The sequence below is a fragment of the Branchiostoma floridae genome, chromosome 12 (genome assembly GCF_000003815.2).
Source record: "Branchiostoma floridae strain S238N-H82 chromosome 12, Bfl_VNyyK, whole genome shotgun sequence".
Taxonomy (NCBI): domain Eukaryota; kingdom Metazoa; phylum Chordata; class Leptocardii; order Amphioxiformes; family Branchiostomatidae; genus Branchiostoma; species Branchiostoma floridae.
The window spans coordinates 135,742-152,508 of record NC_049990.1 but is presented as its reverse complement, the minus strand read 5'-3'; the positions used below and the strand labels follow the sequence as shown (position 1 = coordinate 152,508).

At 45.9% G+C, this 16,767-nt stretch overlaps 2 protein-coding genes across 8 annotated transcripts in view; one reads left to right on the top strand and one right to left on the bottom strand.

Annotated features, from left to right (window-relative positions):
- LOC118427800 (leucine-rich repeat-containing protein 15-like) overlaps positions 1-3,939 on the bottom strand; it is an 18,473-nt gene extending 14,534 nt beyond the window's left edge. The window contains exon 1 of the mRNA XM_035837756.1: positions 3,635-3,939. The gene's annotated coding sequence lies outside the window, so the exon portion shown is untranslated. The remainder of the gene's footprint in view (positions 1-3,634) is intronic.
- Positions 1-16,315, top strand: part of LOC118427791 (guanine nucleotide exchange factor DBS-like) — a gene marked incomplete at its 3' end in the record, with an annotated part of 83,478 nt that extends 67,163 nt beyond the window's left edge. For 4 of the 7 annotated variants that reach the window (XM_035837723.1, XM_035837724.1, XM_035837722.1 and 1 more), the window contains 12 exon segments: positions 5,875-5,937; positions 6,119-6,185; positions 7,657-7,772; positions 8,412-8,481; positions 9,480-9,572; positions 11,183-11,401; positions 11,683-11,889; positions 12,619-12,672; positions 12,787-13,081; positions 13,808-13,867; positions 15,440-15,530; positions 16,120-16,315. In XM_035837723.1, the coding sequence (XP_035693616.1) occupies positions 5,875-5,937; positions 6,119-6,185; positions 7,657-7,772; positions 8,412-8,481; positions 9,480-9,572; positions 11,183-11,401; positions 11,683-11,889; positions 12,619-12,672; positions 12,787-13,081; positions 13,808-13,867; positions 15,440-15,530; positions 16,120-16,315 (1,531 nt within the window). 7 annotated transcript variants of the gene reach the window in all.
- Positions 16,316-16,767: the final 452 nt, after the last annotated feature.

The following is a 16,767-nucleotide window of genomic DNA, read 5'->3' as shown; positions in this document are numbered from 1 at the left end:
AGCATAGGGATGTGGGAATATAGGGGTGTGGGAATATAGGGGTGTGGGAGCATAGGGGTGTCGGAACATAGGGGTGTTGGAACATAGGGGTGTCGGAACATAGGGGTGTTGGAGCATAGGGGTGTCAGAACATAGGGGTTTCAGAACATACAAATGCAGGGGTGTTGGAAAATGGGATGTTGGAGCCCAGTGGACACCTGTGTAGCAAGTGGCGGAGTTCGGCCTTAGAGTAATTCAGAGAGGCTCAATGGAGTCAATGAACAATAAACTCAGAGAGGCGTCCTGTGCCAGAGAGGCGTCCTGTGCGAAGTGATCCTGACCTGTCTGCCCCAGACAGGCACTTGGCCAAAATACATCAGCCAGTTGTTAGAGTAGCTTCAGACTCAGGTGACAGGCAGGGGACCTCTGCCAAACTGAGATGTCTTGTACTGAGGTTGACACTCTCATAGAACAGAGTTTCAGAGGTCGCCCCCCTCCCCATCCAGTTAGCTGTCAGCTTCAAACTCAGTTACTGTGATGTCTTGTGGAGAAAGTTCAGGAGACTTGGCTTCTGTCCTGCTCAAGTGTAACATGATATTACAGCTGTAGGACTTCGTGTTCCTGCTTTGTAGTTTGTAGCTAACTGTAGGGAAGTCACTGTACATTTTGTTGTTTGATTACAACTTCATGTATGTATGACGTTCAATTATAGAACATCAGAGGTCATTCAATGTCAAGCCGTGCCTTTGGAAGAATCATGGGTAAAATTAATGTCCGCCGGCAGGGTCACTTTTGCATGCTGCACTAAGTAATTACTAATGTTATAACTTATATGCAGTTTCACAACCTTAGCTCTTACTTTTGTCCCTGACGTGTCTGGCAGCAGCCCAGGAAACTCACAGATAAAACCTATTTGGTTTCTACAAGGTCGTCCTTGGTTTCTGTTATTGTTATGACTTAAGATGGGAAGATGGTGTCGTGTCTTTTCTGTTCTTGATTATCAACAAGCATCGGTGACAAACTGTTTATGTGGAAACAGGTTTTACTGGCCAGTCACCATCAATGTAAAGGATGCATGGGGAACTATACTGTAGAGTAGTCCAGTCATGGCACCAACAGGTTAGATGGACAGTATAGTCCAGCCAAATGAAGAGTTTTTAATGGGCTTTTTATTTTGTCTGTCAGCCAAACTTTACACAGATATGTTAGCTGTGAAGAAGTGATCAGGTTTATAAGGCTAATTGGCACAAAGACATGAAGAAAACCGCACATAGAAAACCCGATAAAAATGCCTGAAACAGGTCAAAAACCAACGGGGCCAGACCTCTGCTTGGAGAGTACAACATGGCTCCCTGGTGGGGAGAAAATTTGCTGTGAAAGTGCGAGTGGTTCCTGGGGCAGGTTTTGTGAAAGTGAGAGTGGTTCCTAGATCCTGGGGAGTGAAAGTGGTTCCTGGGACAGGCTTTGTGCCAGGCTGAGGGGGGCGAGAGGAACCATATTGAGACTAGCAGACAATTGTGAACCCTGACCTCCGTAACACAGAATCCACTAGTGACCTCTCACATCTAAGCACAATGGGAACTGACCTCTGACCTCCATAACAACAATGATTCACTACAAAAGGACAGGTTCAGGAGTCTGGAGTCAAAGCTGAGGAGGAAGATTGCCACGATGGGTCTGTACCAGGGTCAGCAATCTGGCCATGGGTCCTGATAGGCAGATATACAGTTATGTGGGCAGATATCCCATTACCTGAGGTCCTGTTAGACAGATATACAGTTATGTGGGCAGATATCCAGTTACCTGAGCTCCAGTTAGGCAGATATCCAGTTACCTGAGCTCCTGGTAGGCAGATATCCTGTTACCTGAGCTCCAGTTAGGCAGATATCCAGTTACCTGAGCTCCTGGTAGGCAGATATCCTGTTACCTGAGCTCCTGTTAGGCAGATATCCAGTTACCTGAGCTCCAGTTAGGCAGATATCCAGTTACCTGAGCTCCTGGTAGGCAGATATCCAGTTACCTGAGCTCCTGTTAGGCAGATATCCAGTTACCTGAGCTCCTGGTAGGCAGATATCCAGTTACCTGAGCTCCTGGTAGGCAGATATCCAGTTACCTGAGCTTTTGGTAGGCAGATATCCAGTTACCTGAGCTCCTGTTAGGCAGATATCCAGTTACCTGAGCTCCTGTTAGGCAGATATCCAGTTACCTGAGCTCCTTGCTTCCCGACCATCCTGCAGTGGGGAGCAATTCTTCAAATAACTTCAGGACCTCAGATCTGACTTCTGATTATCAGATGATTAAATCATGTCAGCCTCAGGCTAATTAAACCATTATGAGCAGAGATGAGAAGATAATGTGGAAGGGAGGAGTTTTCTCCAGTTTAAACCTGCTGTCATGCCGTTTACCTTTGACATAACTTCCATAGGTTTTACTCTTCCTAATATGATACTGTCATACATTGTTGATATGCGTTACCTGTAAAATGGTGTTATGGGGACCTGTGCAGTTTCTAAGTCAGGGATTTCATGGAAGCCCCAAATACATATGGAGGCCCAGAAATGGAAAACCAGAATGGGAAGCCCAGAATTCCTCTATGGAAACTCCATCCCTGCGAAGGGAAGCCCAGAATTCCACTATGGAAACTCCATCCCTGCAAAGCCCAGAATGGCACTATCTGACTATGGAAACTCCGTCCCTGGGAAGCCCAGAATGGCGCTATGGAAACTCCGTCCCTGGGAAGCCCAGAATGGCGCTATGGAAACCCCGTCCCAGGGAAGCCCAGAATGGCGCTATGGAAACCCCGTCCCAGGGAAGCCCAGAATGGCGCTATGGAAACCCCGTCCCAGGGAAGCCCAGAATGGCGCTATGGAAACCCCGTCCCAGGGAAGCCCAGAATGGCGCTATGGAAACCCCATCCCTGGGAAGCCCAGAATTCCACTATGGAAACTCCATCCCTAGGCAGGCAGTCAGCTGTTGGCTGCATCAGACCAGTGTTTGTTTGGACTCAGCCCAGCAGGAAAAATGCCAGTTGTTTGGGCTGCTGAGCATGGCAGGGAAACCCAGGGCAGTGGTGGTTCCCCCAGAGCAGTGGTGTGTTGACTTAGCAGGCTGTACAAGCAGAAGTAATGTACACCAACAAACTGCTACATTTCCTCTCGCCTGGCAGCAGCAACTGTCAGGCCAGAAATCCACTCACCAAACAGCTGATCACAAGCACAGAACAAAGGAGGCCAGAGGCTCACAAGTGCACATGACATGGGAGTTAGCAGCACTGCAAAGTTCTACCAACCAGGGGGAACTATATGCTCCAAGCAGAGGTTGGAAGGGAAGGTGGTGACAGTACATGCTCCACCAACAGAGAATGACAGTGTCGCATCCTTCCCCACCTACCTCTGCATGGAGAGTAGGAAACAATAGAGTGGCCCAGAGGAACATAATAGGAACTGTATTGTACAGCAGCATAATTCATCTGGGGAATTACTTGCAACCATCATCCGAGGTACCCAGAGTATAACAGGGGATGTTGACACATTTTCCAGCAGTCTGCCAGCAAACTGGCACCTCTGGTGTTTATTCTAGCCTCCATCACTTTCCCAGGAAGTGGGCTCAGTAATAGTAGAAGTAGTGGCCACTGAGAGGGAAAGTCACATCTTACCTTTGAAGGAGGAGACTTCAGTGTTGAGTCCTGCTCTTGTGCTGAGGGTAAATCCAAGTGTTGAGGTTCAGGAGCTGTTTTTAGTGCAGCCTGTACAGAATTGTAGGGTACAGGACTGTAGGGTTTAGTGCAGACTTGTGCTCCCCAGACTGCTGACCTGGTTACTGCTTCTGTCACTGCCTGAATGAAAAACACTTGTGGGACGTACAACTGCTGCAGGGGGAGGGGCAGGCGCACTGCCAAGTGCCTCAAAATAGATACAGATCATCAAGATCCCAGGGAGTTAATCAAACCCTGGCGGTAAGAATGTTTCAGTGTTTGAAGAATCCAGGTAATCTTAATTTTAACGGAGAACTCCAGATGTCAAAAGACTCGGGTGTCATTGGGACTGCCTTAGAGGTCATGCCTAAGCCACCTTGAAGGAATGAGGTTAAGTTTTCTCCTTCCTCCACATAAGAACTTTTGTCTCAACTTCTTGCCTGGAATGTTCAGTTCCACATTCTTGTTGGCATGCCGCCAAGTCCATGCTTAATTGTTCTGTGCAAACTTTGTTCGGTGACTCCGCCAGCTGCATCAGTTTTGGGTGGAAAATTTCATAGTTCAAGATCATTGCAGCAAACTTGGAGTTTGGGCCAGTGCTTGTGAAGTTTTCACTGTGATATATTTTATGGGGCTGGGGAAGTAAAGACCAGTAAACGGACACCCTGGGACAAGTTTGGGGAGGTGTGGGGAGAGCCATTTCTGGTGGGGAGGGAGGTAACCAGGGGAGATCCATTTCTGGTTGGATGTGGATGCTGTATTTATGGACTAGATGGAAACTTCAGGGAGAAAGTTTAACTTGAGGGAGAGTTTGTTTCTCCTTTATCCAGTGTACTATATCCAGTGGAAAAGGACCCGTCTGAGCTCTCCAATACTCACAGCTGACATTGCCATGGTTACCACTCAGCACAGAAATGATTGACATGCATGTCAGACAACACGTCCTGATGCCTGCACTCCCAGATAGGGGACTTTACAGTAATGTCTTCTCTTGTTGATAAAGCCCCCTGTTCTTACGTTTTCTCTTGTTGATAAAGCTCCTTGTTCTTACGTATTCTCTTGTTGATAAAGCTCCTTGTTCTTACGTATTTTCCTGTTGATAAAGCTCCTTGTTCTTACGTATTCTCTTGTTGATAAAGCCCCTTGTTCTTACGTATTCTCTTGTTGATAAAGCCCCTTGTTCTTACGTATTCTCTTGTTGATAAAGCCCCTTGTTCTTACGTATTCTCTTGTTGATAAAGCCCCTTGTTCTTACGTATTCTCTCGTTGATAAAGCCCCTTGTTCTCACTGTTCTATGCCTGCACCCCGGGGAGGGGCCTTCCTTATTCCCATTGTCCCTGGGCAGACACAAGGCCAGGCCCAGCGAGGGTCAATGACCCTATTGTTGGCAAGCCAGGAGTAGAAGGTCCCCCCTGCACTGACAGTGGTTCAGTCCCCAGCTGGGTAATGCTGACAGCCCCAAATGTAGGCCACAGTGGGCCAGATGAAGACATGTGTTTGGTTCTGGTTCTCCTGTGGGCCAGATGAAGACATGTGTTTGGTTCTGGTTCTCCTGTGGGCCAGATGGAGACATGTGTTTGGTTCTGGTTCCCTGTGGGCCAGATGAAGACATGTGTTTGGTTCTGGTTCTCCTGTGGGCCAGATGGAGACATGTGTTTGGTTCTGGTCTCCTGTGGGCCAGATGAAGACATGTGTTTGGTTCTCCTGTGGGCCAGATGAAGACATGTGTTTGGTTCTGGTTCCCTGGGAAATGTGGGCCACAGGGGGCTCAAAAAGCCTCCAGTGTAGCATTGGCTGTATTTGACAGCACAGTGTAGCATTGACTGTAAGTTGACACAGAAGAAATCTTTATTGACACGACAAAGCTACAGGAACTACGTATAAAGACTCATTTACAGTATAACTAAAACATGCAACAAACTTTCAGCTCTCTTCTCAGCCCGTCATCATTCCTTGCACCATAGAGAACATAAATGAATAAATAGATAATAGAGAACATACCATAAATTAAAGGGGTGTGCGGGCTGTACCATTTTTATAGGGTTGTGCAGGCTGTACCAGTTAAATGGATGTGCAGACTGTACCATTATGACAGGGGTGTGTCCCTTTGTTTTGTCCCTCCATCCTTTCTACCCTTGAACCTCCATGGATGGCTCCAACTGCTGTAGCCATGACATGGTGGACTGTACCATCCCTACAGGGGTACGGGGGTGATCCCAACCCTCAGGACCATATTCCAGAGGTCGGTGGGGAAGGAAGCCAGGTAGAAATTTTTCACACCTCATTTGTGGCTCGCTTCCATCCATCCGGACCTGGCTTGGCTGTTTGTTTGTTTGTTTGTTTGTTTGTGCTGTTTACAGGCAGTGATTAATAATGTAGCCACCATGCTCTTCTGTAATTCCTGTCAAATGTTATAATTGATGGATTAATTTGTTCTGTTACAGACACGTGATGAACGAGCTGCTGGATACAGAACAGATCTACGTCAGCGAACTGTACGATATTCTCGAGGTAAGCTACGTCAGCGAACTGTACGATATTCTCGAGGTAAGCTTCGTCAGCGAACTGTACGATATTCTCGAGGTAAGCTACGTCAGCGAACTGTACGATATTCTCGAGGTAAGCTTCGTCAGCGAACTGTACGATATTCTCGAGGTAAGCTACGTCAGCGAACTGTACGATATTCTCGAGGTAAGCTTCGTCAGCGAACTGTACGATATTCTCGAGGTAAGCTTCGTCAGCGAACTGTACGATATTCTCGAGGTAAGCTTTGTCAGCGAACTGTACGATATTCTCGAGGTAAGCTACGTCAGCGAACTGTACGATATTCTCGAGGTAAGCTTTGTCAGCGAACTGTACGATATTCTCGAGGTAAGCTTCGTCAGCGAACTGTACGATATTCTCGAGGTAAGCTTCGTCAGCGAACTGTACGATATTCTCGAGGTAAGCTTCGTCAGCGAACTGTACGATATTCTCGAGGTAAGCTTTGTCAGCGAACTGTACGATATTCTCGAGGTAAGCTTTGTCAGCGAACTGTACGATATTCTCGAGGTAAGCTTTGTCAGCGAACTGTACGATATTCTCGAGGTAAGCTTCGTCAGCGAACTGTACGATATTCTCGAGGTAAGCTTCGTCAGCGAACTGTACGATATTCTCGAGGTAAGCTTTGTCAGCGAACTGTACGATATTCTCGAGGTAAGCTTTGTCAGCGAACTGTACGATATTCTCGAGGTAAGCTTTGTCAGCGAACTGTACGATATTCTCGAGGTAAGCTACGTCAGCGAACTGTACGATATTCTCGAGGTAAGCTTTGTCAGCGAACTGTACGATATTCTCGAGGTAAGCTTCGTCAGCGAACTGTACGATATTCTCGAGGTAAGCTACGTCAGCGAACTGTACGATATTCTCGAGGTAAGCTTTGTCAGCGAACTGTACGATATTCTCGAGGTAAGCTTTGTCAGCGAACTGTACGATATTCTCGAGGTAAGCTTTGTCAGCGAACTGTACGATATTCTCGAGGTAAGCTACGTCAGCGAACTGTACGATATTCTCGAGGTAAGCTTCATCTGCTAAAGATAAGGAATCTTCATCAGTAAGATCAGTAGATACTGTAACTTTTATGATATAACTACAGCAATCAACTTTGATATGTTATGTATGATATGTAAAAGTCAACTTCTACTATAAAATATATAGCTTCTGTAAAGGAAAATTCTTGCGTCCAGGTCCTATGGCAAGAAGGAGGCTCAGTAGGATGGTAGATGATGATGGCAGTTGAAAATGCAGAAAGAACTTTTCCTAGCTATAATTTCCTTAGGGCTATACTAGTAAGCAGTTGATGATATTATGATCAGCAGTTTAACAACCCTGAGCTCACTCAGCTATCTAACTGCCTACAAATTACATGTCACATGTGCCTAATTCTACAACTTACCTGTCACTTCTGACCACTGTAATAAACATCTGACTACTGCATTTCCAGGGCTACTACAAGCAGTTTGACAATCCTGAGCTGGCCCATCTCATCCCCCCCATCCTGCACGGCAAGCGCAGCATCCTCTTCGGCAACCTGGACGAGATCTACAACTTCCACAATGAGTAAGTCACATCTACCTAACTCTACAACTTCCACAATGAGTAAGTCACATCTACCTAACTCTACAACTTCCACAATGAGTAAGTCACATCTACCTAACTCTTCAACTTCCACAATGAGTAAGTCACATCTACCTAACTCTTTAACTTCCACAATGAGTAAGTCACATCTACCTAACTCTTCAACTTCCACAATGAGTAAGTCACATCTACCTAACTCTACAGCTTCCACAATAAGTAAGTACCTGCCACATCTAACTCTACAAATTCCTCAATGAGTTAGTAGGGAGGAATCTTTGTATATATAAAATTTTTGCCACATCTAACTGAGTCTACAACTTACATGTGACATCTACCTAACTCTACAACTTCTACTACTTCATCACCTACACAATCTCGCCAACTCTTCAACTTAGAAACACGTCACATGATCTACCTAACTCTACAGCTAACTCTTCAGTTTAATTGTCACCTCGATCTGCACAACCTATCTAACCTTGTAAGTTATAAGTCACTTCTAAACAATTGTAAATTACTCTGCTAGTAAATTACTCTGCTAGTAAATTACTCACACATAGTAACACAAGTTGTTAACTAGTGTAATTTACTGTTTGTTGACATGTTTGTTTGTTTGTTTGTCAGGGTGTTCCTGGTGTTGTTGGAGAGCCATCGAGACCGACCGGCGCTCGTTGGAAGATGTTTTGTGGAAAGGGTAAGTCTTGTTGCTATAATCTGAAACAGCAGCAGTGCACTGTTTTGTGGAAAGGATGTTTTGTCACCCGATGCCGCGGGTCTATTCACACGAACCAAACCAATTTATGTCATGTCAAAGACTGAGGATTTTAGCATGTCATTGTTGTACGACCAGACATTTTCCTCGAACCAGCTCGGAAGGATTCAACCCTTGGTCAGAGCTGCATTGAATTTCGTCTTTCAGAAGGGATGTAAAATGGGGTTCCATGTTACCTTGCTGAGACTTTTGTTGTTACCTTGCTGAGACTTTTGTTGTTACCTGGCTGAGACTTTTGTTGTTACCTTGCTGAGACTTTTGTTGTTACCTGGCTGAGACTTTTGTTGTTACCTGGCTGAGACTTTTGTTGTTACCTTGCTGAGACTTTTGTTGTTACCTGGCTGAGACTTTTGTTGTTACCTGGCTGAGACTTTTGTTGTTACCTGGCTGAGACTTTTGTTGTTACCTTGCTGAGACTTTTGTTGTTACCTTGCTGAGACTTTTGTTGTTACCTGGCTGAGACTTTTGTTGTTACCTGGCTGAGAGTTTTGTTGTTACCTGGCTGAGACTTGTTGTTACCTGGCTGAGACTTGTTGTTACCTGGCTGAGACTTGTTGTTACCTGGCTGAGAGTTTTGTTGTTACCTGGCTGAGACTTGTTGTTACCTGGCTGAGACTTGTTGTTACCTGGCTGAGACTTGTTGTTACCTGGCTGAGACTTGTTGTTACCTGGCTGAGACTTTTGTTGTTACCTTGCTGAGACTTTTGTTGTTACCTGGCTGAGAGTTTTGTTGTTACCTGGCTGAGACTTGTTGTTACCTGGCTGAGACTTTTGTTGTTACCTTGCTGAGACTTTTGTTGTTACCTGGCTGAGAGTTTTGTTGTTACCTGGCTGAGACTTGTTGTTACCTGGCTGAGACTTGTTGTTACCTGGCTGAGACTTTTGTTGTTACCTGGCTGAAACTTTTATCTGTCCCACAGCAAGAAGACCTGCAGATGTACAGCAAATACTGCCAGAACAAGACTCGCTCCGAGGCGCTTCGCAGGGACTGTGGCGACAACGCCTTCTTCAAGGTAGCATTGCAACTTCTTACACACTCATTTAGTGACTTACACTCACTTACTTACACACTCACATACTGACTTACAAACTTACCTTTACTGACTTACAAACTCACCAGCTAACCAGCCTTTAGAAGCCTAACCCTTGTGCTGTCCATTGCTCCCTACAGGAGTGCCAGCTCAGACTGGAGCACAAGCTGCCTTTAGAAGCCTAACCCTGAGCTGTCCGTTGTTCCCTACAGGAGTGCCAGCTCAGACTGGAGCACAAGCTGCCTTTAGAAGCCTAACCCTTGTGCTGTCCATTGTTCCCTGCAGGAGTGCCAGCTCAGACTGGAGCACAAGCTGCCTTTAGAAGCCTAACCCTGAGCTGTCCATTGTTCCCTACAGGAGTGCCAGCTCAGACTGGAGCACAAGCTGCCTTTAGAAGCCTAACCCTTGTGCTGTCCATTGCTCCCTACAGGAGTGCCAGCTCAGACTGGAGCACAAGCTGCCTTTAGAAGCCTAACCCTTGTGCTGTCCATTGCTCCCTACAGGAGTGCCAGCTCAGACTGGAGCACAAGCTGCCTTTAGGGCAATGACCCTAATTGACGCAGGCGCAAAAGGCCCAAAACGAGTCCCTACAGTATTTTAGCCTATTTTCGACGTTTAGCAGGAAAATGAAAGTAACATTTCATATTGGTGAGACAGTGTAGGTTGCAGATGTTCAGATTCGGCCAAAAAACTAGGTTTTGGTCCATCTTTTCGGCCTGTGCTGACCCCTAATTTCAAGTGCTGAGTCCCAAAAATGACGTCATGAAAAGCAAGATGGCGGCAAGATTTGACCGCTGGAATAGTTGCGCTGTCCAGAAAGTTTAAAGATTAGACTTTTGGACACTTGAGATAGCGGGCTGCTGTGTGGGGTGAGTTCTTATGACCTGGAATGTTCACGGATGAGATTATGACACCCTGAACTTGCTAACTTTTACATTATCGCCTATGTAGATTTGTATTAGTGGTAACTGCTCTTTAGAAGCCTAACCCTGAGCTGTCCATTGTTCCCTACAGGAGTGCCAGCTCAGACTGGAGCACAAGCTGCCTTTAGAAGCCTAACCCTGAGCTGTCCATTGTTCCCTACAGGAGTGCCAGCTCAGACTGGAGCACAAGCTGCCTTTAGAAGCCTAACCCTGAGCTGTCCATTGTTCCCTACAGGAGTGCCAGCTCAGACTGGAGCACAAGCTGCCTTTAGAAGCCTAACCCTGAGCTGTCCATTGTTCCCTACAGGAGTGCCAGCTCAGACTGGAGCACAAGCTGCCTTTAGAAGCCTAACCCTTGTGCTGTCCATTGTTCCCTACAGGAGTGCCAGCTCAGACTGGAGCACAAGCTGCCTTTAGAAGCCTAACCCTGAGCTGTCCATTGTTCCCTACAGGAGTGCCAGCTCAGACTGGAGCACAAGCTGCCTTTAGAAGCCTAACCCTGAGCTGTCCATTGTTCCCTACAGGAGTGCCAGCTCAGACTGGAGCACAAGCTGCCTTTAGAAGCCTAACCCTGTGCTGTCCATTGTTCCCTACAGGAGTGCCAGCTCAGACTGGACCACAAGCTGCCTTTAGAAGCCTAACCCTTGAGCTGTCCATTGTTCCCTACAGGAGTGCCAGCTCAGACTGGAGCACAAGCTGCCTTTAGAAGCGTACCTGCTGAAGCCAGTGCAGCGCATCACGAAGTACCAGCTGCTGCTGAAGGAGATGCTGAAATACACTCAGGACCAGGAAGGCAGGCAGGACATAGATGACGCACTGGCCACCATGCTGGAGGTCCTTAAAAATGTCAATGACATCATGCATCAGATCGCCATCACCGGGTTTGATGTAAGTTGAGCCACGACAAGTATCACCTTTCATTGCTGTGTGAAGCCAAGTATCACCTTTCATTGCTGTGTGAAGCCAAGTATCACCTTTCATTGCTGTGTGAAGCCAAGTATCACCTTTCATTGCTGTGTGAAGAACACTTTGTTGTTAATTAGGATGTTTCCTCAGCAACTGTGTTGTTAAGAGAGTTGTTGCTCCCCCAGGGTGACCTGTGTTGATGTGTTGTTGCCCCCCTCCCCCAGGGTGACCTGTGTTGTTGTGTTGTTGCCCCCCTCCCCCAGGGTGACCTGTCCCAGCAGGGGAAGCTGCTGATGCAGGGCTCCTTCAGCGTCTGGGGCTCCAGTAAGGACAGCAAGGTCAAGGCTCTGCGGATCCGCCCCATGCAGAGACACATCTTCCTGTACGAGAAGCTGCTGCTCTTCTGTAAGAAACGGGAAGACATCAAGGAAGGGGAGAGGGCCTGCTACAGCTATAAGAACTGTATACAGGTAACACACTTACTAACTTACAAACTTACATCAAGGAGAGAGGGTCTGCTACAGCTACAAGAACTGCATACAGGTAACACACTTACTAACTTACAAACTTACATCAAGGAGAGAGGGTCTGCTACAGCTACAAGAACTGCATACAGGTAACACACTTACTAACTTACAAACTTACATAAAGGAGGGAGGGAGGGCCTGCTACAGCTACAAGAACTGCATACAGGTAACACACTTACTAACTTACAAACTTACATAAAGGAGGGAGGGAGGGCCTGCTACAGCTACAAGAACTGCATACAGGTAACACACTTACTAACTTACAAACTTACATACAGGAGGGAGGGAGGGCCTGCTACAGCTACAAGAACTGCATACAGGTAACACACTTACTAACTTACAAACTTACATCAAGGAAGGGGAGAGGGCCTGCTACAGCTACAAGAACTGTATACAGGTAACACACCTACTAACTTACAAACTTACTTCAAGGAGGGAGATGGCATCCCAGAGAATGTGAACCGTGATGAGTGTGTAATAATTATGTTATGTGTCTGTACAGATGTGTGTGTAATTTTTGTGTTATGTGTCTGTACAGATGAGTGCAGTAGGCATCACAGAGAATGTTAAAGGCGACGCCCGTAAGTTTGAGTGGCTCCACGGCAGGTCGGAGGTGTACACCATCCAGGGTTAGGGTTAGCTGAGTGTGTAATGTGTGTTTTCTGCCCCCAGATGAGTGCAGTAGGCATCACAGAGAACGTGAAAGGCGATGCCCGTAAGTTTGAGGTCTGGCTCCAGGGTTAGGGTTAGCTGAGTGTGTAATGTTTGTGTTATGTGTCTGTACAGATGAGTGCAGTAGGCATCACAGAGAACGTTAAAGGGGACGCCCGTAAGTTTGAGGTCTGGCTGCACGGCAGGTCGGAGGTGTACACCATCCAGGCGCCCACAGCAGAGACCAAGTCCATCTGGCTGAAGGAGATCCGCAGAGTGCTGCTCTCACAGTTCGACGCTTGTAAAGGTGGGGCCGGGGCTTCCCCTGCTGTATCTCATAAACAACAACAACATCAACAACAACAACAACATCAACAACAACATCCTCAGTTTGATGTGCAGGGCAGGGTCACGTCTAACCCTGCAGGGGCCATGCCCGACACGACCTTTAACCCTGCAGTACACCTTACTCCCCAGTCTGAAGGTTGGATGTTGCTCAGCTTTTCTTTCAGTTTATTATGTTTGAATTCACTTTCAGTTAACTTTTAGTCAAGTTTGACGATCCTTAATTACAAGTACATTTGTATTCGTAACCTGTTGACAAGTATGCGTTGTATTGAAGTTCCTTCCTTGTGTTTTGTCATCATACTGCTTATTGTTTGTCCTGCACACCCTTCAGAAGATCCAAACACACAGACAAACTTGCACACATGTAGGGAATTCGAACAGGCTGAACAGACATCACAGACAAACTTGCACACATGTAGGGAACAGGCTGCCTAACGTTAAGATGATACATTCCCCTACAACATATTGCATGTCTGCAGAGTGAAGATATGATATAGATATGCAGTCTTACAAGAAGTTAGAGCGTTGTTGGATGACAGACCAGGCTTTTCTGTCCCTGAATATTACTTCCCATCACTTTTCGAAGTACACTCGTCTTAATTAAGTGCTCTTTCAACTTGTAACCAAGCTACAGTAGCTAAAGCTAGAGAATAATGTACATTTCTTCATGTCCGATTATCCTTTATCACTATATTATAGATAATGACAGATGGTTGAGTAAATGATGAGCCTACTTACTTATATGTTGCTGACTTACTGACTGCTGCTTGCATTGGGCCGACTTGACTATTAGCGCCTCCTAGCATCTGCCATTGGTGCTACAGGATACTAATGCTTCCCTCCTTCCTTCCTTGTTGTGTAGCTACTCGTAAGACTAACTCGCTGCCAGCGAACACCCGGGCTCCCGGCAAAAGCACTGCAGGTAAACTCACCTGTCTTCTTCCTGTGTCAAGTTTAGACACGATTACTGATCTGTAGTTCTATGTTCATCACCAGTTCTATGTACAGTTCTGTATCTCTATGTTCAGTACTCCACTTCTATGTACAGTTCTGTATCTCTATGTACAGTTCTGTAGTTGTATGTATAGTTCTGTAGTTCTAATACTAAACCACCCAACAACAGTACTACATGTACAGTTTTGTCCTGTCTTCTTCCTATATCACGATTAGATTGCATCACATTTAGACCCCATATTTGGGGCTGTCCAGGGAAGCAGAAGTGTGTGTAACTGCAAGAACACACGTACCCATAAGGCCACACCAATTTAATTTCTTGGTTCACGGATTTTTTCATTAAAAATATGGAGCGAGAGGGCGAAATAAAAATAAAAATTGTAAAATGGTTGGGGTAAAGGTAAGGGCTAATCTAAAACATAAAGAATAAAAAGTTTTCAGCTTGAAAAAAGTACAAAAACACTATTGCTGTACAGTAACAGCACCTGTGCATTGAAAATTACAAAAGTAGTGTCAGCTTTTATGTTTGCTACACCAGAAAGTTGGTGAATGGTTTCATTAATGGTGAAAATTGGCTGAGTGGTAATTTTTATTTTTATTTTTTTTTCCAAAAAATAGGAGCGAGCGAATCCGTGAACCAAGAAATTAAATTGGTGTGGCCTAAAGGAGGTTTCCTGTATCCACACCCTATAACATGTTCTGGTTTCCTGTGTCCACACCCTATAACTTGTTCTGGTTTCCTGTATCCACACCCTATAACTTGTTCTGGTTTCCCGTATCCCCACCCTATAACTTGTTCTGGTTTCCCGTATCCACACCCTATAACTTGTTCTGGTTTCCTGTATCCACACCCTATAACTTATTCTGGTTTCCTGTGTCCACACCCTATAACTTGTTCTGGTTTCCTGTATCCACACCCTATAACTTGTTCTGGTTTCCCGTATCCCCACCCTATAACTTGTTCTGGTTTCCCGTATCCACACCCTATAACTTGTTCTGGTTTCCTGTATCCCCACCCTATAACTTGTTCTGGTTTCCTGTATCCACACCCTATAACTTGTTCTGGTTTCCTGTATCCACACCCTATAACTTGTTCTGGTTTCCTGTATCTCCACCCGATAACTTGTTCTGGTTTCCTGTATCCACACCCTATAACTTGTTCTGGTTTCCTGTATCCACACCCTATAACTTGTTCTGGTTTCCTGTATCCACACCCTATAACTTGTTCTGGTTTCCTGTATCCACACCCTATAACTTGTTCTGGTTTCCCATGTCACCATTGAAGCTATTTGTCTACCATTTAGATCAACACTTGTAATGAAGGGTTAAATATCAACACTTGTAATGAAGGGTTAAATATCAACACTTGTAATGAAGGGTTAAATATCAACACTTTAATGAAGGGTTAAATATCAACACTTGTAATGAAGGGTTAAATATCAACACTTTAATGAAGGGTTAAATATCGACACTTGTAATGAAGGGTCCAGGTCGCATGGAGCACAGTTCTGTACAGTAATGAAACTTTCTCTTTTGCCAGGAGTGACTCAGCGCCAGTCTTCCGACCTCTCAGACATGCAGAGAATACCGGACAGTCAGCGGCCAAACCTGTCCCCAAACACGGTGCACAAGTAAGGACACTCTTATTGTTCTATGTACTTACAGGTCTATAGTATAGTCTATTAGTACAGCTCTGTAGTTCTAAAACTGTACTTAGAACTACTGAAATACAGGACAGTTAATGGCCAAACCTGTCCCCGAACACGGTGCACAACTAAGAACACTCCTACTGTTCTATGGTTCTAAGTACACAGTTCTGTAGTCCATGTACAGTTCTGTTATCTAAGTACAGTTCTGTAGTCTAAGTACAATTCTGTACAGTACTTAGAGCTACAGGTAATACAGAACCTGTCCCCAAGTGTGGACATCCTAACTGCAGTTACAACAGCCTGGGAAGGGTTCTGATTTATTGATTCAGATGAAACAGAATCAGTGGGGCTGCCAGCCTGAGAAGGGTTCTGATTTATTGATTATTGATTTTGATGACAGTAGGGCGACAAGCCTGGGAAGGGTCTGATTTATTGATTATTGATTCAGACTGATGAAACAGAATCAGGGGGCTACCTGCTTGATAAGGGTCCTGTTGTATTGATTATTGATGACAGTAGGGCGACAAGCCTGGGAAGGGTCTGATTTATTGATTATCGGTTATTGATTCAGACTGATGAAACAGAATCAGTGGGGCTACCAGCCCGAGAAGAGTCCGTCCCCCAAAGATTACAACGACAATGGTATCCCATCATCCTCCAGCAATGGCGACAGCGGCGTGGCGACGACGTCTGTAGAAGACGAAGACTCGGATGATATCGGCTGGTCCAGCGACGAGTTCTCCAACTCCGAGGACGAGACGGACACAGCACGGATTTACGGGACAGAGGTGGGTCATGGGGTGGGTCATGGCACGGGTTATGGGACGGGGTGGGTTATGGCATAGGTTATGGCAGGGGGTGGATTATGGCATGGGTTATAGGACAGGGTGGGTTATGGCATAGGTTATGGCAGGGGGTGGATTATGGCATGGGTTATAGGACAGGGTGGGTTATGGCATAGGTTATGGCAGGGGGTGGATTATGGCATGGGTTATGGGACAGGGTAGGTTATGGCATGGGTTATGGCACAGGGTGGGTTATGGCTGGTCCAGCGATGAGTTCTCCAACTTGTGGGACCGCGTGCAGACAGCAGGAATGTTGGTCTCACAGGGACTGATTGGGGAGGTCTTTATGGGATAACAACATAGAATGTTAATCATTGTGTCTCCGCCGTCATCCTTCTGATGCCTTATCGACAACATTAAATGTTAAACTTTTG